Raw genomic sequence first — 22,929 nt, 5'->3', positions numbered from 1 at the left:
AAACTTTTTAGTTATGAGACAATTGCAAAAAAATCATTGTACCATTATTATCTTATATCTTATATTTAAGATTTTTAAATATATTTTAAAATGATTATGAATTTACCTGTTGAATAAGCAAAATTGCTGAAAAATCTTTGATTTTAATGCTCTGAAATTAATAATTATGTTTGCATGTAAACATATCACTTTATTAAGGCAGCACTAGCAAAAGTATATGGCTTATAAATTGCAACAATTAATATTGATTTATAATCCTGGTACCTTTGATAACTATTAATACATTTGGGCGTTAGACTTTCCGGTAATGTATGTTGTAAGTATTTAAAATTTAATCGTTAATCATATTTTAAGTTTCAACAAAGATATGCATTGTAGCGTCAGTTCCAAAACTTTATAGTGCATATTTAATAAATTTGATAAAAAAGTTTATTTAAATACAATTCTTGTATCAGCCTCAAAAGTTTAAAGAAGTTAAAGTAAACATTACGGGTGTACATGTATAGTATACGAGAAATAAAGATTCGTTCTACTTACCAGCCTAAATATATTTGATAAGTTATCGAGTACAAATGAGCTCATGCTTTCTATCTTCTGCATTACCAGCATAACCAAGTCCGTTTTGTTGGCTAAAAGAGACGACTGGAAGAGTTCTGAAACACTGTCTTTTTCGTATTCCTATTTTCATAATGTATAAACTTTTGTATTATTTTTGAAACGCCTTCAAAGTTTGAATTTGTCTCTAGCGTTACTTTTTTCAACTGATGTAAATATTGATATTGTAAGAACTTATTGTTGTGTTGGTTCTCTGTTAAACTGTTTATCACGTCACACAAGACGATATTGTCATGTTTTCACGGTGTAAAATATATGGTTCTAGAAAGGAAATGAAGGTAACAAAAGTAAACCGAAGTTATAAATGCATTGAGAGAGAAAAATACGGGTCACAGACTAGAACCGAAGGAAACGCATCAACTACGAGATAAAAACAAACAAAACAACAGGAGCACTGTAGTTCAACAAAAACAAACCCCAACATACATATAAACGAACTATTTGATAACAAATAGTGTTAAAAAACAACTAATATCGGGTTCAAATTGTATACATAGTCTGTTTTAAATATTGACTTACCATTAAATATTGCCTTAAACATAATACAGATTAACGATTCGATGATGTTTTATTATGGATAAAAATCCATAATTCCGAAACGTAGAAACTAAAATATATAAAAATAGGTTGGGAACATATCCCAATAGATATAAAAAATTCTCCAAAGTTTAATGCAATTTAGTTTAAGCATTTGTTATAGTTATTGTTCGTCCGTTTGACAGAGGGGTGGATGGACAACTATATACAACAATAAGACCCGTACACGGGCGTATATAAAAAACAACTAAAAAATACTAACACAAGAACACACAAACAATTACGTGCACAAAGTTATCCTTTTGATCAAAAAGATAATTTTCTTATCGAACTCACATCAACGAATCCTTGTACTATTCTCCGTAAGTCACCTTCGTGTGTTAAGAAAGACTTATCCTTCATGTTCTTTATCATCTCTGCAAACGATTTTGATACATTCGTAAAGTATGTAGCCTTGTTAATGATCGTAAAATAGTTTGGATTGTTCTTGTCCATTGCGTAGTTTGTCCTCTTTATGTCTTCAAACTGTAAGTAGAAATCTTCTGGCTTTATATAAATGATGTCTTTTCACTACATAATTCGATGCTCGGTAAATATGTAAACGCATCTTTTCCAACGAGTTTGAACGTATAATATAACATATATTGTTTATACCGTCAAGTTCGCTTCTACAATATTTCCATTTTGTGGAATTTAAACCATGATTTTGTAACCTCGATGGACGCAATCTTAAATTGGTTTACCGTTATAAATTATTTGCCTTAGCCTTACAGAGGACGACGGATATGTTCCAATTGTAGTAACCACAATCCCCTTTTCGCCTTATTTGACCAACTAAATACTGATTGCCAGTTATTAGTAATATTAGCAACATAGTGGGTGTTACATTTGGTCAGGAAATACGAACATCCCCGGAATATAAGGCTTCTTTCGGCTTAATGATCTCGAAAAAATGGAGAAATATATTTTCTATTTTATCAAAAAGAACGCTTAAGATAATTTGTGTTTACAATTAACAACTACTGACACTTATGTTCAGCCAAAATTTCGATGATTACAAAGAGTACATAATCTAAGTTGACATGTTTTGATATCTTTATATTTAGTTTTTGAAAAAACTTAACGCTTGATCATCGCTAATGTTCTGTGAATATTATTTTTGACAATAAGAATAATTGCGGAAAGGAAAAAAATGTGAAAAGACAGAAATTAGATATACACTATGAAACATCTGGTAATCAATATGAACAGATAGTGCATGACAATTGACAGTTGTGTGCTGCTTGCTAACTACAAGACAATTTTCTGTTCGACGAGTTAAAGGAGTTCTGATACTTCTAACAGAAAAGGCATTAATTTATTTTATAGGAGGACAATCTTGCCTAATACAGTAAGTGTGTCGAATCATAACATATGTCATCATTTGAAGGCTGACTTTGATTTTTTATTTCAAAATTTAAATTGCGTTTTCAACGACAATATTTTGTCAAAGGAGAAAATTTAAGATAGTTTCTGTTTTAAACCTATCGAAAATGGAAAATTAAAATTTATTGTCATTCTTATATGACGTCCTTCAAACGCTTTGAGTACACACCCGTGGTAAAATATGAATATATTGTTTGAGCTGTCCCGATCGTACTCCCAGGTCCTATGTTTTTTAAGAATGAGCTACGCGACGTCATAGAACTTTGACGTCAGAATATAAGCATTTTATGGGGAAATTCACGATTGTGAAAACGAAAATCATCACAAAAAAGGAAACGTAAACAAACGATGCTTAATGTTTTATATAAGCAATTTGGTATATACGGATTAGACATGTAAGTTCACTAGTCATTTAGACTCATCCAAACCTACCTGAATATTTTATTGTAAATAGTGCATGTCACTTATTCAGTTTGCTCCGTTCTTTTACGTTGATTTAATAGTGGGCTTATTTATGGGAACGGCAAAAACTGCCTTCACCTAGAGAGCTTCGATGCAAAACAATTGTCGTATTCGTCCTATTAGAATCGAAATAATTCAAGTGGGCTTGAATATATCGTGATTTTTCCACGGGCTGTCCCTTAAGGCCGATATGTTACCCCTCGCTATCACTTAGGGTAAAATATTTGTCATAAAGTGCCAACCCGTGGTAAAATCACGATATATACAAGCCCTCATGAATTATTTCATAAATAGCATCAATAACATACGATACCTATCAAATGAATTGAGTGTTCTGCATGTTCAAGTACATTAAAGATTACAATATGTACCAGATAACGATAATGACCATAAACGGGTCTTTTTTATTTTTATATTTTTCTTGAATTAAGTGTCATTGAAACTTGGTATCGTCTGGGTGGTTTTTTCATAGTTAAATGCTTATTTATCAATAATATAATATATAAGAATAAGTACATGTAATACATCCTGTTCGAATTCCGTATAATAGTCCAATAATGTCTTTTCATTCTTCTGATTGAATTGGTTAATAATAGATTTTATCACTTTTCGGGTTTCATTTTTCAAATTGTGCATCCTTTTTTCGTTTAGTTCCTGCAATTTTAAACAATAAATATAAAGAATTATATCAGCATTGGTATGAAGAACAACATACCACAGTAGAAAACAATCAAACATATAAATAAACAAACAGAATATGTCATGATGATTTTGTAAGAGAAAAACATTGCAGAACAATTACAAAAAGGCACCAATAAGACATTATTATTTTAACAATACTATTGGTTATATTAGAATGAATTATAATAATTCTTACCCAAATATAAATTTATGGATATTAAATATTTCCTTGTTTACCTCTTTTTAATAGTATAAACCTTTTAACACGTGTATATATAACACAACTATTGATTGACACACATATCATACATAATTATTATATGACAATTTCTCGAACATGTAGATTTTACTTGTAAACAGGTAAGGTGGTTTCTGTTTTCAGCTATAAAGATTTCTTCCTTTGCAATATCATAATTTTTCCATTTTGCAACAAGTTTAAGTTGTTTCTGTACGGCATTGATTTTTGGAGTATATCCGCTTGTCAACCCTCTTGGAATACTGCCTTCCGCATTAAAGTATTCTAAGAAAAGATGAAATGACACCAATGTTACTAAATTTATAATACCGTCAGCTGATACAGTTACATAACTGATAAAATGTATGATGCTCACTTTAGATAAACAATTACAGTTCTATATTATACATCTGCATTTATGGATATAATGCTGAAACTGTCATTCAATTTTCCCCACCTAGTTAGAAAGTCATGTGTACTATTGTTTGTCTGTTTGTCTTTTTCGTTTTTAGCCATGACGTTGTCAGTTTATTTTAGATTTATGGGGTTGACTGTCCCTTTGGGATCTTCTTTAATTAGTTCCTTTCGAATACAGAAATACAGAAAGTAAGATTGCGAAATCGATAGCCAAATGATATATATTTTTTATAATTGCATCAAAGGTTTGAATGCTAATTTGTAGACGGCTAGTCATGTGCAAATTGTTATAGTCATATCATTATAAACTTATGTATTATTGTAAACTGAGTAAAATAGATATTTGTTGAAGATAACGGATTTAAAGTAATTTATAGCAAAATGTGAAAGTGTTAGTTGCAAAACTTTTATCTATGGTTACCTGTATATATGCCAAAAATTGCCTTCTGAATCAGATCGTCTAACTTAGTTGTGTGTTCCTCCAGTGAATATACACGAATCTACAAAGTTTTAAAAAAGACTGACTTAAATTCCGGGATAAAGCGGATCTTATAACTACACAAACGAGAAAACACATGATCCCTTCGTTCAATAATGATCCAGTTGTTATAAAAATTGTTAAATAATGATTTGTATTTAACTTTGTCTTCATTACATCCCGGGTGAAATAATGACCATAAATAAAAAAAAAACACTATATTTATGTCACTTCGCGTGTGTGTTTCAGTTGGATGATCGCAATGTGATTTCCAATATCATTTGTTAAAAAACGAACTGACAATGCAATGTCGAAAGTTAATTTGACAATTCTACAAAGCACAATATATAAGACAAATACTTTGCTGGCAACACAACATGTCACTTCCGGTTTGATTTTTCAAGGTCGTTCGGCTTTCAATCTAGTGCATAACGTCCTATAATTTAAAGCAAAATTTTATCAATATTTTGATCTGAGCGTCATTGGTGAGTCTTATATTGATGAAACGAGTGTCTGGCGTATTAAGTTATGATACTTTTGATAAATATTCGGTTATGCGGTGTCAGAAAAATATCTAAGCGACAACTTTTGAAATAACAATACAGCGCATGAAACAAAATAGTGGAAGAAAAAAAAAGATGTTCAAAACAAAAGCAAAAGGTCTTTCCAGGGAAAATTGGAAATACCTTATAATCTGAACAAAAACAAAAGGTCTTTCAAAAGAAAAGTGAAAGCCCTAATAATCAGAACAAAAGCATAATGTTTTTTCCACGAAAAAATATTGAAGGACTTATTATTCGTATTACATTTTACTAAACAGCTATGTAACACATTCAACGGACATATTTAGTATAAAGGATATTTTTAGAAAAAGACTTTACGCGATGACGTTTGCGCTTTTTGATGGATCATTCAATATGGATAAGTTTTCGGTTACATAGGGTGCGATTTCGAAACACATTTACTGTACACCAAATATATTATCGTAATGTTGCGAAAAAGAGTAACATTTATAAACAGAATCAGTGAAATGAAAAATATAACAAGAACTAAATCTGCGGACAAGTGGAAAAAAATCAACACGTGCACTCGTTTCATTTTGGATATTATACACGTTTCTCTTTTGTGTGACTTTTTGCACGGTGACACCAAACCGTATGCAAAAGATCAAATGACTTTCTTATGAAACCAGTTCGAAGATATTTCATTAAACAATTTACCTACTTATGGAATCAAGAATGGAAGTATTTTAGAAGTTTACTCTTTTACTTACAATGGTCAGTTAAAATGTGTCTTTGTTAAGACGTATTTACATGTACTGGTTGTTGTTGAATATGCCAAATAATAGCACAACAAAATGCAGGGGAAATAGATGCTTTATTTGACTCAAACATTCGGAAATAAGATTACTTTTAAAAACGTATAAGCTCATATAAACCGAGAATATTATCGCAAAAAGCAAATTAACAACCATGATTTCTAAGTTTGTAGTCACCAAATATGTTTGCAACAGTGTTCAGTTAAATAAAACTACTTGCCACACTTGGATACTTCTTATAAATAGCAAGCAAAAAACTGGTACAGGACCAGATTTACACGTCGCTGTCTAAAAATGCGTTTGGATGTAATTTAAAGAAGGTCGCAACCATACATTCTCTACTGTTTATCTACAAATAAATGCATACCAATTCATGTTTCGTCAGACATTTCGTTGCCCACTTGGTTGCCTCTATATTCATCTCATAGGATTTATCTTCAAAGCATTTCCTTATCAATTCTTGTAAATTGTCGACGTATTCTGACAGCTTTACTTGTTCACTGTCAGTCTTCCTATTTAAATTAGACATCAAATCAAAATGCTAAACGTTAAGTGAAAGAAACTCTCATACTTTAGATTTTTCAATTTGTTTTGTTTCCAGGTAACAACTTAAAAACTATATGTACCATACAAACCGTAGAATTTGCAATTATTGCATGTTGGTATTAAAAAGTACATGATAGAAAGAAAGGATAACTGATGAATGCACATATCGAAAATAATCAACTCCCGACTAGAAATAAACTACTGCACATTCGTAAATGAGTAAAACGTCAAGAATATCTCATACTCATGTGTTCTACATTTCATATAATGCAATCATTCCAGAGGTGTCTCATTAACATATGTTATTACATTTTGATTTGAAATCAATCATTAGCAGTATATAATCTGCTCTAAATTCGTCACTATTTGTTTTTAGATGATTATCAACTGTTTGGATTAAAAGTTTAATTGAATGTGTAAAATGGCATAGTTTATTATTTGAATGCACGATGAGCAACCCAAAAGTAGCATGACCCTACTTGTTCCCTTTCTCGTGAAATGATAATTTGGAAATTTGTCTTTCTATTAACCAATACCAGAAAGTATCATTTCAAACGATTGAAATGCCTAATTTAGCTTAAAATACGACAATATGTAAAGAAAAACATAAACCATGTTCTGCTCATAGCAAAACAAATATTAACCAAAAAACAGTGTATTGAAGGTGTTTTGTTGATTGAAATGAAAATATGTATCCTGCTATCATGATTTAACAAAATTTAGTTTAGTCTTTTCACTTATTTTTGTGCTATTTTCACATTACCTGATCGATGTAAGAAACATAATTCTCATCACTGGTTCAAAATCTGTGCTCGGCAAATAATTGGTTGAAATTTAATTGTGACGTTAAATTTTCTTGTTTTCTTCTGAATTTTCTTATTGTGTAGTCATGAAAAAAGGCGACCATGTTTGATGACGTCTCATCAAAAGTAAACAACTTTCCTCCAAACTTTGATAAGGAAGGATAAAAATCATAAGAGAAACAGATCCCACCACTGTAACTCGTGTATTACGATATTTCGCCACTCTAAACAGTTAAATTTCAATTATTTAAAAAGCTCGGCAAGCCCCGAGCTCGCGCTTTGGATAATAAAATGTAAATACCGTAATACACGTGTTGCAGTTGTGGAATCGATATATCTCGTATGGTTTTTGTAAGAAGAACAACTGCCTGCAAGGAATATAATTTAGTGTATGATGCAAGATATTAACACGAAGATATAATTAGTTAAAAAAATATCTGAATAAATTATGAAAACTAGAATTTGGAAAAACGATTTAGAAAAGCACACATGTACTGAGAGAATGAAAACCTATTGTGTCCTTGATGACAAATTGAGAGAAAATCTGCTGCTCCTCCAGAACCATTAATTACTACAACAGGGTTGTTATTTTTCAGTACACTCCAGGTTGTTTTCAGTGCGTCAATGCCTCCTTCAAGTAGTACCAAGACAACAGGCAATATTCCATTTGTGTCATACTGAGCATGTTTGCAATCTACATTAAAATAACAAGCAACAAATTTAATATAGTTTCTTAACAATTAGCATCTTTTTGAAAGACATAACATTAAGCGATATATAAGTTTAAGAAGTCATTTGTGTTGTTTATTCTTTAGTTTTCTATGTTGTGTCGTGTGTACTATTGTTTTTCTGTTTGTCTTTTTTCATTTTTAGCCATGGCGTTGTCAGTTTGTTTTAGATTTATGAGTTTGACTGTCCCTTTGGTATCTTTCGTCCCTCTTTTATGGAAGTCATATATTTGTTGGCAATTTACACATGGTATGGCCGTGATATTAGAATTTAATCCTGAGCATAAGCGATATTTTATGTAAGGTCAATACTATAGAAAAAACGATATTCAGCGGATCGGATAGAAAAAACGAACATTTATGATGTGATTATGGACTTTCCGAATTGATTTTCCTCTAAGTTCAGTATTTTTGTGATTTTACTTTTTATGGTTATTAGATAATATAAGTTTTTCCTTTATATTACTGACTCTTTATAGTTAATTTTTACACTACTTGCAATTTCAGAATCTTCGGTAATGTAATGATATTTGCATAGCAATGATACTCAAATGTAATGTAATGATATTTGCATAGCAGTGATACTCAAATGTATAGTCCTCACTTCACCATAAATCAATGTGGTGCTAATAAAAATTTGAATCATTGTTCAATTTCAATTGTTTTAATCTGACCAACTTTTTCGATTATAAGTATAAATGACTGAATCAATATTCATGTTTATATGGCTCGATCTTTATACTATCAAATTCTTACCTGTATCTCTAATATTTGACAAGAAACTTTCAAAAGCCTTTCTACATTCATATGAAGAACTACGGTTGGCGTTTTTTTTATTGGAATCTTTCACGACAATAAACTGGGTATGGTTTGGATCTAATGTCTCCTTTGTTGAACAAACAGGAGTTTTAACACTTTTGACTTTTCCATCAATGATCTTTTCAACCTCGACATGTCCCGGGAGAGGTTTAATCTTACAAAACAAAATCATTCAATAAAAGTATTTTGCTATAGTCTAAGATAAAGGCAACAGTAGTATACCGATGTTCAAAACTCATAAATCGATAGAAAAAAGAAAAAAATCAAATCCAGGTCACACACCAAAGCCAAAGAGATTTAGTAAGAACAAGACTTTTAGGAAGGGAAATCATTTTTTACACAGAAAAAAGATGTTATGTTCATTTGACATCGGAGTGATGTTATCTAAAGCAATGACATCTTATTCCGGGTAATTTAAAAGAAATAGACCTAGTATTTAACCATGTTAACTTAAATCTGAAACAGACTCTGCTCTCTAAATAACAAATAAACGGCTTCACAATATTTCACTACGTAATTGTCCGTATTTTTTCGGATACAATTTAGATTTATCCACCGTGTTAGATTGCGTACTGTTTACGCAATTCACTCCCAGTCAACTAATACCTGTTCAGTCGTTTTTGCATACATCAACAGCATATTAAAGTTACTGATCAGTTCTCAATTGACTGCAAGCCGACTGACTGGGAATATATATTTTACCACATTGAATAAGTCTGAACATTTTATTTAATGACGGATCGAAAACGTACTAGTGCCATGCAGGTACAAGTGAAATATGGACTATAGAAGTAATTTTTAAGTTGAAATACATTGAATGTTAGTTTAAAATGAAATAGTCTTTACTTACTTATATTTATAAAACCTATTTTCATTTTGAAAAGGAAAACGCGAACATACACATGTTTTGCTATCTTGTATGCTTTATGGACGAACGTTATGAGTTTTATTTGGTGTATGCTTTTTTGTGCTTCCTTGCTACATTATTTTTTTTAATGTGATTAAGATGACTGTTGTATCCCTATTTTTTACATTTTCCCTATTGTGTCTGTTTGTTATGTTCACCTATCAATGTCTATATAATGGAATTTGAAGCCCCTGTCATACAAGTGAGAGGTTTAGCAAGCTACAAAACAGGTTGGATCTATTATTTTCTACATAGGAAAATGCCTGTACCAAGTAAAGAATATGATAGTTGAGCTTTTTATTTTGCCATTTGATTATGGACTTTCTTTTTCGAATTTGCCTCGGAGTTCAGTATTTTTATGATTTGACTTTTTATTGGAACTTTAATCAATTTCACAACATGACATTAACAGTTAATTACCTCATTTATTACTCTCTCTGACATAAGTCCAACTATTGGGATGTTGTATTCTTTTAGAGTTGAATGCACGTTTACCGCTTCCTCGATGAAGTTGACTACTCCTGATTCTGTACCACAAGTAACAATCCAAGATCCTACAACACACAAGACTAACATGACATACCAGTCTTTCCTATATATGTGTATAGCTGAAATGTGTTATATTTGCAAAAGTGGTCTACCAATTCTCGGAACTCATATCTGCTTTTCAAATCAAAGCACAGTCACAAGATTAAAGATCATATTTCCTCTTAATAGAGCTAACGAGTAAGTCAATAGGATGCACGATTTATACTTCTGTTCGTTAATCATCTGCGATCTGGATGAAGATTTAGTACAAAATATACGATAGGCTATAAACAAAACTGATGTCTGGAGATCCCAAAAAACCTGTTGCATTTCAACCACGTTTTATCTATCAACTTCTTTATGATGGTGATATATTACCCGAATTTTTGGTAAGGACACGGTGATTGATTTGTATTTAACCAGTGTACGACTAGTCTATCAAAATTATTGTCGTGAACTAGATAGGTTTTTTAGTTTTCCATCTGAAGGTTGTTGGGTTTTTATCGGTCATTCAGGCATACTCCATCAACAAAAACTTACCACCACGAAAAAACTAACATTGTTGAAAGTGACGTTTAAACTTACATTCCATTATTCAATTGTTTTTAATCACATCACTGTTCCTTAGGTTCGTTATTCGTGAAAATTTGCGCTGTTTTTAGAAAAACTGTTAAATGGTATTTCATACAGGAAACGTGAAATGAGAAATTAAAAATGGCAAACTTGCTACCGTCACTTCTTTCATAGGTTCTGATATTAAGTCGTCCTTTGGTGTGTTTTGATAATTGAACAAATGTCATCAGAATATTATGGACATTTAATTTTCATGCAAAGCCCTTACTTAAAGCTGGGCACATCGAGTGTGTAAGACTAATTTCCCAGGTATAAATGTCAAAAAATTGTTATTGATTGTATTGTTAAATCTTCTAACATGTAAGAAAAAAACTAACACTTACATATAAAACTGAAAAAAATTACTTGTCTTCATCAAGGGAAGATAATGGAGAGATACACTTCGTCATAAAAAAATAGAAACAAAAAATTAAATATAACGATTCTCATGAATACTATCAATTTGAATACGTTTCTTTATTTCAAATATTCGTATTAGAAAGAGTGTGTTACCGTATTTCATAAAGCCACAATAACAGAAAAATTGTATATTGTACACGAGTTATTTAATGGAAAAAGAAAACAAAGAATATTGTAAACATTTTGTTTTATATTTTACCAGTGCTTATGACAGCATCGATCAACATTTTTTTCAAATTTCGCTTGTCTTTTATGTTGAACTGATGATGTATTCCCGTTATCGCTATAATTGCCTCCGGTGTAGGTACACACCATCGTCTCGGTAGTTTTCTTCGCAGTAGATCTGCCTGGTCTACAGTGTCAGTAATTAGTGTATACTGTAATAAAAATAAATTATTATTATTTCAAAACTTTTATGGTGTAAATAAATCATTTTCCTTGTTCAAAGTTATTTAAAAAGGTAAGGCTTCCAGCAGTCACCTTCGGTTGTCGTGGTTTACTAAAAACAAGGTTGCGCTATCATTTTTTTAATTTAAGCAAAACATTGCAAACATTTGTTTTCATTTGTTTGAAGATGAAATAAGATATTTATAACAGTATGAGGCTACAAGGCTATTTTTATTATATTATTCCAAGGTTGTAACGTGTCTCAATATAAGGGCTATTTTCGCTTAATGTCTTATCATTTCATCTAACGTGAATTATTAGCCATTCAAACATAATGCGATACATACTTGAAAAAACAACTGTTCTATCCATAAAGTGAAAGCACAAAAATTTGAATTAAACTCTTCGATCAGATTGCAAAAAGTTCATTTCATATGACTTCATTTGTAACATATAAGATCTTATCACATTGTTGTTTTTTTTTTCGGATGTTTGATACTAAATATCGATCAAAAATTCTTCAGATTTGGACTTGAATTATTGACACAGTGTAGAACATGCATACTATATGCAATGTTGCATACATACATGTTATGTTGCAGTGCATAATATCTTTTGAAATGTAAATTTATATGTGTATTAAACCTATACAGTAACATGTTCGTCTCGTACTAGTTTTAATTCAATTGTGTTTGTTGTTTTCACACTATGACGTTAAAACACGTTAAAAACACTCAATGCAAATTTGCCTTATGTGAAAAGAAAACATAGGCGAACGTTGCCAAAGGGATAGTCGAGATAATCGACCAAAAGACAACTAGGGAAAAAATATGTACGACCAATAAACAGGAACTCCATCTTAAAGTACCGCCACTTTGATGTGTGATGTTTCAATTTCTTGGAAGCACAAATATGTTCAAAATGAGGAGTTTAATCATACTTAAAAATGTAACTAATCCCTGACTTAGTGATGACATACAAAAGAATCTCCCTCCATTATAAGACAATTAAAAACATATTACTTACCAACACTTTCCTGTATTTTGATTTCCTCTGAAGATACATTGCATAATCGGTATTAGGCCGTATAGATCTGCAACCATAAATAAATCTATCAAAATACATTCGTGTAATGATGATATACTATTGAAAGGACATTTATAGTAACCACAATAATGGTTAACTTTTTATAAATATTGAATTTTGAATTTTATTATAACTATAGTAATTTTTGATGAAGTTGAAGTCCAATCAACTTTAAACTTTATACACAACATATAGGGGAACTATTAAAGGAATAATGACATTACTCTCAACCGAGAAGTGACCATTATTTCGAGGTGAAAATTGCAAGATATAAGCGTTAATTACAATGTAACCCATAGTTATAGTCCGCAACAATTTTCTTTATCAAATAAACATGATAAACATTATGTTTTCTCTACTGAATAATATGGCTTTTTTTTTAAATCATGGATTATACTAATTCTATCTGTTCGTTAAAGATGGTAACGTACTTGTTTAAAATATACATTTGTTAATTTGTCCATTTATACGGTGTAATTATAACTTTTATTTTAGAGTAGAAAAGTTTCAAAAGATACGTTTTTACACCTTCATTTATAACAGTTTAATTGAAAAAAAAATTATTAAAGCAAAAACACCAATTTTCGAGAAAAATTGAACACGGAAAGTCCTCAGGCAAATAGGAAAATCAAAAGCACTAACACACTAAATAAATGGATAACAACTGTTATAAACAAACAGAGATAAGAGTTAAAATGTGAGGAATAGGAGCACAGTGGTCAACATTTTGTTATAATCTTAAACACTACAACACAACATATATGCCAAAAAAGTAACAGAAAAGTCATACAGAAAAAGTACATTTAGTAACACCAAAAATACAAAACATCACCATGCACATTGGCAAGTACCGAGCCATGTCAAAAAGATGTTTACATTCTTTGACTATTTTTTTTTTGTTTTGGTTTTGAGGAGGATTAGGCAACCACTAAGATGTTTCACTGCGCCCCATTATGTACGTGCATTTCGAAATAAAATTAACGGTACCAATTTTGTTGCACCAGATGCGCATTTCGACAATACATGTCTCTTCAGTGATGCTCGTGGCCAAAATATTTGAAATCCAAAGCTTATATAAAAGATGAAGAACTTTTATCCAAAAGGTCCAAACAGTATAGCCAAATCCGTGAAAGGAATCAGAGCTTTGCATGAGGGAGATACATTCCTTAATTTCTAATAATTTCAATCATTTCCATCGAAAGTTAGGAGCCTTTAATTCAGTAGTTGTCACTAGTTGCTGTGTTACATATTTGTTTTTCATTCATTGTTTTATCTATAACTTAGGCAGTTATTTCTTCTTGTTTGAAAAGCTTTTTACGTGTCAGATTGGAGCCGTTCACATGGTATTGTCTTTTACTCAAAAAAGTAAATACATGTGCATTACCTGAATTTGTCTTTCTGTGCATAATTGTTTAAACTGTATTTATCCATTGCTTTGAATTTAAATTGGAATTCAGTAGTTATTCTGGATTAATTTCTATTCTTCTGGTCACAGCGATGTTTCTTCTTTTTTGATCTACAATGAAAATAAATATATTAGCTATATGCATATATCAAGAATCTATGACAGCAGAGAAAATTGTGTCTATATAATTTTAAACAACACATCGTTTTAATTGCTATACAGGTACTGACTTAATATTTGTGTTGCTGTCGTATGTTTTAAATATTCATACACAGTTGAAATTTTCATTGATTTGTGTCTCTTGATGAGACTTTTCTTCCATTACATACTCTTATTTTGGACACTTGCAACGTTTGTCACCTTTTTGGGGGCATTAATTGGCGAGATTAAGTCGACATCAAAGAAAATTAAACCAGACTATTTAACAAAAGAATTGTAATTGCCATTGAAAATGACAACATTGTATTCCATCTAAAATTGTCAAATACAGAAAAGTATTTGATATCGTGATCTTTACAGCTAAATGACGAAACCCTCCGATACATATTTTTATCGTCCTAATACAAACATTGTCCATCTTAGTGTGTTGTTCCTTAAAGTTTGAAAATATTTTGGAAGAAATAAGTGCATTAATGTACAGGGGACTAAACTAGGTTTAAATTCCCGACATCAACAAAACCAAGTGTGAACAATAAGCTATTTGGTTATGTTTAAAAATAAGTTTGAAGATTTTTACACGGTGGTAAATTAAATACTATTCATATTTGTTCAAACATCTATAATCGATTTATTATAATAATCATATCAAATCAAACGAGGGAATTGTTTCTAAGATCTAAGTACTAATTAAGAATTAATTCCTGCATTCATGATTTGCATTTTTGATGACTTGACAAAAATATATACGTATAACTCCAACACTCTCAAATCAAATTATAACAGTGTGAGCAGGCTTCACTCACTTACACATTTATTTATATTTCATACTTTAATGTTTTCCAGTCAAATTAGCAGACGAGTAATTACTAGTTTTTAAATTATAAAAACAAACCAAAAAAAATGTACTTTTTTTTTGAAAGAACAAAAATAGAAAAGTAAAATACATATACCATATTTCAGGTCATAATGAATACAAATATACCTAAGACGAATGGTATATATGGTATATTTATTTTGTTTTGATTGATGAATATTTGATTTAACAGTCTTTTCATAATCAGTACTTATTGTGCACCATGCCGACCGACTGTTTTGTATTCACGGATGTTACACACAAAAATCGACTTAAAAATAGAAATTGAAATCTCTTCTCTTGTCCTGTTTTTTTTTTCCTTTAAATTGGCTATGTTTCTGGTGTCTTGTTACTGAATAACCCACATTTCAATGAGTGCATATTTTTCTAACCTAAAAGTTAACTTGAACTTGTAAATACTACCGGAAAAACATTAATCTTCGTGTTTCCGCTGATTTTGAACCAACTAGAAGAACAACTTCAATAAATTCTTAGTTGTATATCGCTACTCTTTTTTTTTCTAAAAACATTGTAACAACCATTTAAAAAGACTGTAAAAATTGAAAATATTTAAATGAAAGATAATACAATATCGGAAAAAAAGGTCCGTACACTCGTTTTGAGATATTAGTTGCAGAAAATTTGGCGGGAATTATTTCTCTAGATTATTTATACAGTTCACACTAACTTCCTGATATAAGTATTTGTGTGTCGCATTAGTTGTCCTGCATAAATATAATAGTCCTGTTTTACTGTGAGTGTTATAGTCCTATCACTTCTTCTAGTTATATCTCACTAATGAGAGTTAGAGTTTTCCTCGAGACAATCAACAATATAGTAGATAACACTTTTATAATCATATCAAAGTGGTCATAATTATTAATTGACAGTTTACAATACCTTGATTTTGATTAAAAAGTTATAGAGTGTTCTTTTCATAGGAAGTAATTACTTATCTGTATGTTGGCAACATTTGTGAATTTTGATTACATACTGCATTTGGTCTTTAAATTTTCTTTATTGTAAAAAAAAAACCAATCGTACATATTGACACTTTCTTTTTCTTTTAAAATATGTTTCATAAATTTTGTTATAAGATGTTATTGAACATCTTCAATAAAATAACGGAAGACAATAGTACGGGTTACAGGGTGAAATGTGTAATGGAAATAGATAAAATCAGAGGATTCCAAACATCTGGCTAATTATCAAAATCAAGAGTAGCAAAGATCCTTAAAGATAGAATTAAGAATATTAGTAGTGTCATTACTATAATGTATATCACTAGCAATATGTGTTTCGGCCTTTTATATCTTATATTCTGATAGATCTTATAACTATATTGATGTTTCTAAATATACTGATCGTCTAGTTTGTATTATTGAAATATTTTTTTGGGGGGTTTTGTTTCGAATGAATGACATCCCATTGGCGTGTATTATATCGACGCATTCTATATCTTGGGTTTTGGTATTATTTTTTTCCTTTTTGGTTTACACCATTCGAAATAGACATTTTGTAATTGAGCATTGACAAAATACGATAAAGAAAAATATGCACTGTCAGATGTGAGGCTATGTGCCACACAGAATTAAAGGATTTTTAAAAGTGACAAAATATATGTTGTGCTATTGCACCCATCAAGTCATGCTTGATACGTTCAATGATATATAATTACAAATGTGCATTCACTTAAATAGCCTCGGAGGGTTCTATTTTAAAAATTATAAAAGGTTTACAAATATATGTCTTAATTTAAACAGTAATCATCAATGAAAAATTATAACAATCAAATCTTACAATTTTTCATGAAATTCAATTATTGGAATTGAAAACAAGTTTTAATAAATTATATAAATATGTCTTCCCAGGGATATCATATATTTATATGGATTTTAAATTAGGACAATTGTTTATTTTAGAATACATTTAATTTGCGGTTTTGTCCACCGCATGTCAATTGATTGTAATTAGGATGTTATCTTTTTGTACAGAGAGGAAATTTAAATGTTATCTTCTAGTGATTTATATTATCAAACATCTTTTCTTTTGTTAGCTTATGTGAATGCTTACAAGGCAGTATATATGAATGGTAACCCTATACATTTTGTATCTCTTCTTTTTAAAAGGAATTATTTGAAAATATAATTCAATGTTCGATAAAGTAATATGCAGATTAATACTGAAAAGTGTAAACGACAAGACTTTTTTTTATACCAAGGTGGAAAATAAACAATACAAAGCAGAAACTACATCATTTACTTTGATTATTCATCTTTGGAGTGAAACAAATAGTTCACAAATAATATAATTATATATTCAAATTATAGTCATATAGTAAGTAGCTTCAGCATCTTTAGGTCTATTTTATAGTCTATTTATCTGATCAACGTTTATTCAAGATTTGATTTTTTTAGATTTAGTGGACCGAGCGTCACCAATGAGATGTTCACTTGTGATGAAATGTTTATATAGCGGAAATAGAATAACTATATTTTCCCACGATTCGAGCGTATAGTAGAAAGTTATTGTAATAACGGTACTAGTGAATACTACCCATACGAGTTCTTCGTATATAAACGTATGATTAGTAAAAGAGGGACGAAAGATACCAAAGGGACAGTGAAACTCATAAATCGAAAATAAACTGACAACGCCATGGCCGAAAATGAAAAAGACAAACAGACAACAATAGCACACACAACATAGAAAACTAAAGAATAAGCAACACGAACCCCATAAAACTAGGGTGGAATCACGTGATATACATGTACATATTCAGCAGGAATATTGTCCCTTATTGGTCACATCTAGCAAAGCATCAGACTGAACAATAGTGAGATAAAGTCCTCTTTCAATTGAATTATTCTAATCTGTATTGCATCTAGTTGGACATATATCTAACTAAAGAGAATTTGAAGATATCACAAAAAGGGTCACAAGCTGTGAAATATAACAAAAATAAATTATGACTCTGTTTGGTTCAATCACCAATTAAATACTGTATGTAACGTGTTTTCTGATTGTTTGACAGTGTGTTGTCTATCAGCTTATATATACAATTTTGTCATGTGACCGTGACGTCAGCAACGTTTTTCATAATTTATTCCTTTTTAAAATGTAATTTAGAATTAAGTTATAAACAATGACTTTAATATTTTTCTATCTATTAGAAATCGGGTGCACACTTTATAAGGCATATGTTTTTTATTAAAAAAAATACCTGTAAATCATTTTGTCATACATTCTGTGGATTTATTCATTTTCGTGGGAATCAATTTTTGAGGATTGATGGTTACTTGCATCATCGTTGTTAATTGATTTCATGATTCGCAAATCTGTGCATACGTTAAATGTTTGATTTTTATCTTTCCTCTTCTTACAATCTAAAAAATTCTTTCATAAACAAGATTGATTTTCAAGTTTCTTATTCACTAAATGTTGTGACATATATCATACTTCAGCATAACTATAGCGGAATATTTAGGTTTTTTTTGTTTTTAGCAAAAATAGTGTGTTAATAACGTTTGCCTTAATTATCAAAATGATCAACGGTAAATGACTGGAAAAAACTATATTCACATCTATTATTTCAATTATTTAGGAGTGTGTCTAGGTAACATCCCCTCCCCCCCCCCCCCCCCCCCCCCCCATTTTGGGTTCATGTACTGGTATTTTAGTTTTGTAATCACCATGTCCGTTTTGAAATCAGATTCAGAAGATAATTTGGCAATATTTTTAAATGTTTGGAGAGAAGAGAACACATTATACCATCTTTTAATGGGATCAACTTTTTAAACGTTTAATCGTTCGAGCTCTGCATTGCAGTAGTATACAATGATATTTCAACACTCAAGTTTTCTTGTTCAAATTTGTTTGTATTTTTGTATTTGATCACCTTGATAGAATGCAAGTATAGTTTCAGAGAAAATGATTATAAACACGCGAATGTATACTCAACAAATACATTTAATACATTTAACTGGGGTGGTTCATAAGAACAACATGTTATTTACTAGTATATATGATTTCAAAAACAAAAGGAAACATGCTTTCATGTGAATTGAACTCTTTGTTCGAAGAAGTGCACTATTGATATGAAAATCAAAAGCAAAAGATGAATGATATTAAAATATAAGAAACAGGGATGATTCAATAAAAGATAAGAGTGTTAAACTGTTCAAGAGGATTGCAGAGTTAGCTTACTTATGATTTCAAATTGACATAATTCTGCTGCTTTTTTTTCGTTCATGCACACGCATCATAGATTTTAGTATATAAAAATTACAAAAATTATTTGAAAAAACAACAGGTTTTGGAATCTTAAGGCGAACGAATTATATAGAAAGTTAAAACAATTAGATTTTAAACCTTTTTTTTATCTCGAAATCGAATCATCTATTTTTCGATTAGTGATTTAAAAAACAAAAATTATTAAGAACTTCATCATATGTCAGTAACACGAGACAACAATTGAATGTGAGACTGTATCGAGTCCTCGCAAATCAATAAAAAAGGTACGACTTAAAAGGGTTAATTATGATATACTCACTTGAATATTTAATAATAATGCTGGTTTGAAATATCCCCACTTTCAGTAGTTATTGTATGTGTGAAATAATTTACCTTGACAACTTGTACTGATTTGCTATACCAAATAAGATGAGTATGAATGAGTTATCAAGTAATCTCGTTAGTCCGTTTCAAGCCGTTTAATGCTAACAGGATTATTTAATTTCCTTACTATATGTGGTAATTATAATTAGAACCACACAATTAAAATATATATACTATTGACAATGTCATGTACATTATAATCGGGATTCATGCGTTATAGCAAAGATAATAATTAATTAAGTATTTTCAAACATCAAATTTTAATTGGTTATTAAATGAAGGAAATGTATTTGTACAGAACCGATTTTGAACTGATGATATACATTTTTTTTAAATCGTTTAGTAGACATATTAGAATGCTTACAAGGCATTATCTGTACGCGGTAATTTAAAGCATTTATAACATATTACAGTATAATACGACTTGTTCATTGGATATCTGCACTGACATATACTTTTGTCAATTTTAGTTCAACAAATTAACCTGCTGATCTTTTGATTATTGACTAACATTGCAATTATAAAAATCAAGTAATTGAAATGACATTGCTGGAGAGTTTATGATGTTTGTTTTTCATTCTTTGAATTGCATTGCTGTACAGATAAACGTTATATTATTGATTCTTCAGCTATCACGTCAATATACGTCACATTTCAAATCATTGAGAAAAATCAAAATTAGGATACACAAGGAAGACAAAAGAGAGAGATTTTGGATGCACCAGTTACGAACTCTTGAACCTGGTGGACTCAATGAGAGAGACGAAAAAAGATTTAAAAGCAAATCAAAACCATAATTATCTTAAATCATACAAATTAATTTATAGAAATTCATACAATTAATCGAACATCTATAACTGTGTTAAACTTTTATTTATTCCAACTTCATGTAGTTGTAGCTACAAACATATTTTATGCAACATCAATAACTATGTTACACTTTTCCTCAAATCTTGTATAGATTAAGCTACAAAAATATTTGTTTGTCATGCATCCGATTGCACCTCGAGAGATGCACACGCCTGATGAAGCTAATTTGTGTAGCGAAATATTGCGTATTTCTATTTAAAATCTAATAGAACTTTTTAATGTATTAATAAGCGTATTTAAGTTATATTCTTAGACATTTATATAATTTTAATTCAGTAACTGTATCAGTTTATTTTCACAAACTGATCCACGCTTAAATAGATTGAATGCTGATTGTTGCTATATTTAGACATTATATATATATATATATATAAATATATACAATGTATGTATTTTATTGTGTTAAACAATTACTTTTTACGTATAACAAAGTCAGCAGATAAGTCAAGTAAGGGCTATGTGTATCATAAGAAATGGGTATCATGTTGTACTACCCGTTACTTATGACAGTGATATTAGTCAGTGTATTAAAACAAGCTCTAAGCAGATTATTGGTGATCAGAAAATAAAAAGATAAAATAAAGAATGCCAAAGGGAATCCGAATTTTGCAATATAAATGTTCTAAACAAGAAAATACAAGATCCGTCTCAAAACAAGTACAAAAATATTTTTGTAAATGTAAAGGCATGCTTAATGTTTGGTGTCGTATTCTTAATCCTTTGCTATTTTTACTGTTCAAAGTGTGACCTTGGTTATTTCCAAGCACGAAGTCTATATATATTAGGACTTGATCAACCAAAAATGGACAGCTTCTTAAATGCGCGGATTCTAGTTTTTGAAATTCTTTCAGTTATCTGTCCTGTTTTTACTGTTAATTGCATTTTTGTCTGGACGTTTTTATGCTCACCATTTTAATACAAATCAACCTTTTAGAAAAAGAAACACAACCTAACTTTTCATCTATAAATGTACAGGTATAATTGTGAATTGGTTGTTACGATAAAGACATTGAAGTAATTAAGAAAATAAAAATTGTGCTTGTAATTGTGGGTCTCTGGATTGTCAATTGAAATGTAGACAAGAACAAAAAACAGTATTGAAATGAATACGTTAAGTGTTTTAAATTTGAATCATCAACTCACATTTTCTAAAAAAAACATGCAGACATATGTAGAAACTAGTCGTTAATTACAACTCGAGCAAAGAAATTTAAACATATATTTTTTTTTTCATGATTAAAACTACAACAAAAAAGTTTGTATTTTTTTTTTATCTTAGAACAAAAACAAGTTTACATTATTAAAAATTGATAGCCAGAACTCATTTTTGAATCGGACATGTTGTCTATTTCATTGCGTATTCCAAAATTAAAGATCTAACATTATATATATAAAGGAGTTATTTAAATAACTGTGTAATCAGCAATAATCATCATTGGTTGATATTATCAATTTAGTTTATATATATTTGGTTTCCTATGTTGTCACGTGTCCTATTAGTATAACCCGACTTATGTCTTTATGTAAAGGAACCATTTGTTGTTATATTACTAATGTAACATACTTCTTCATCTTTTTTGTTATAATAAAACAAACCAAGGTTTATAATTCAAACATTATATTCAAAATATACCTGTCACTTGGACATGTTGGATGAAACATAATTCTATGCTCGAGAGACAATAACAATCAAAACCAAGGAGTAAACAAAGACTAAAAAAATAAAGGACATTTGCATCAAAATCTCAATTGGCCACACAAGATGTATTAAGTCCTTACCTATACAGCAAGTTAACTTGAGAACCAGTAATTTGAACTGGTCAAATTTAATCTGTGACATATTTTATGACAAGTCTGACCAGTCCTAGGATCACAATCAAATTAACTTGAAAAGCGGACTTGGTCCTAGGACTTTTTTTATGTCTGCCGTAAAACTTATTTTGAAAACAGGGTCGCTACTGATATAATAATGAATAAGTAAACTTCGAACCAGTCCGGTCATTAGTTAACAGCATTTTGAC

The 22,929-nt window shown here is 30.2% G+C and overlaps 1 protein-coding gene across 1 annotated transcript in view; it reads right to left on the bottom strand.

Moving 5' to 3' along the window:
- Window positions 1-22,929, bottom strand: part of LOC139484481 (transient receptor potential cation channel subfamily M member-like 2) — a 74,193-nt gene that overhangs the window by 33,576 nt on the left and 17,688 nt on the right. The window contains exons 2-14 of the mRNA XM_071268213.1: window positions 14,389-14,520; window positions 12,945-13,011; window positions 11,731-11,908; window positions 10,392-10,525; window positions 9,002-9,218; window positions 8,028-8,211; window positions 6,536-6,680; window positions 4,794-4,872; window positions 4,071-4,240; window positions 3,556-3,693; window positions 1,489-1,677; window positions 538-678; window positions 107-151 (exon numbers count right to left, since the gene is read on the bottom strand). Of these exons, the coding sequence (XP_071124314.1) occupies window positions 107-151; window positions 538-678; window positions 1,489-1,677; window positions 3,556-3,693; window positions 4,071-4,240; window positions 4,794-4,872; window positions 6,536-6,680; window positions 8,028-8,211; window positions 9,002-9,218; window positions 10,392-10,525; window positions 11,731-11,908; window positions 12,945-13,011; window positions 14,389-14,435 (1,734 nt within the window). The 5' untranslated portion in view covers window positions 14,436-14,520. The remainder of the gene's footprint in view (window positions 1-106; window positions 152-537; window positions 679-1,488; window positions 1,678-3,555; window positions 3,694-4,070; window positions 4,241-4,793; window positions 4,873-6,535; window positions 6,681-8,027; window positions 8,212-9,001; window positions 9,219-10,391; window positions 10,526-11,730; window positions 11,909-12,944; window positions 13,012-14,388; window positions 14,521-22,929) is intronic.

Source organism: Mytilus edulis, chromosome 8 (assembly GCF_963676685.1).
Source record: "Mytilus edulis chromosome 8, xbMytEdul2.2, whole genome shotgun sequence".
Classification (NCBI taxonomy): Eukaryota; Metazoa; Mollusca; class Bivalvia; order Mytilida; family Mytilidae; genus Mytilus; species Mytilus edulis.
Note: the sequence above shows the minus strand (reverse complement) of the source record. Positions and strands in the feature narration are given on the sequence as shown.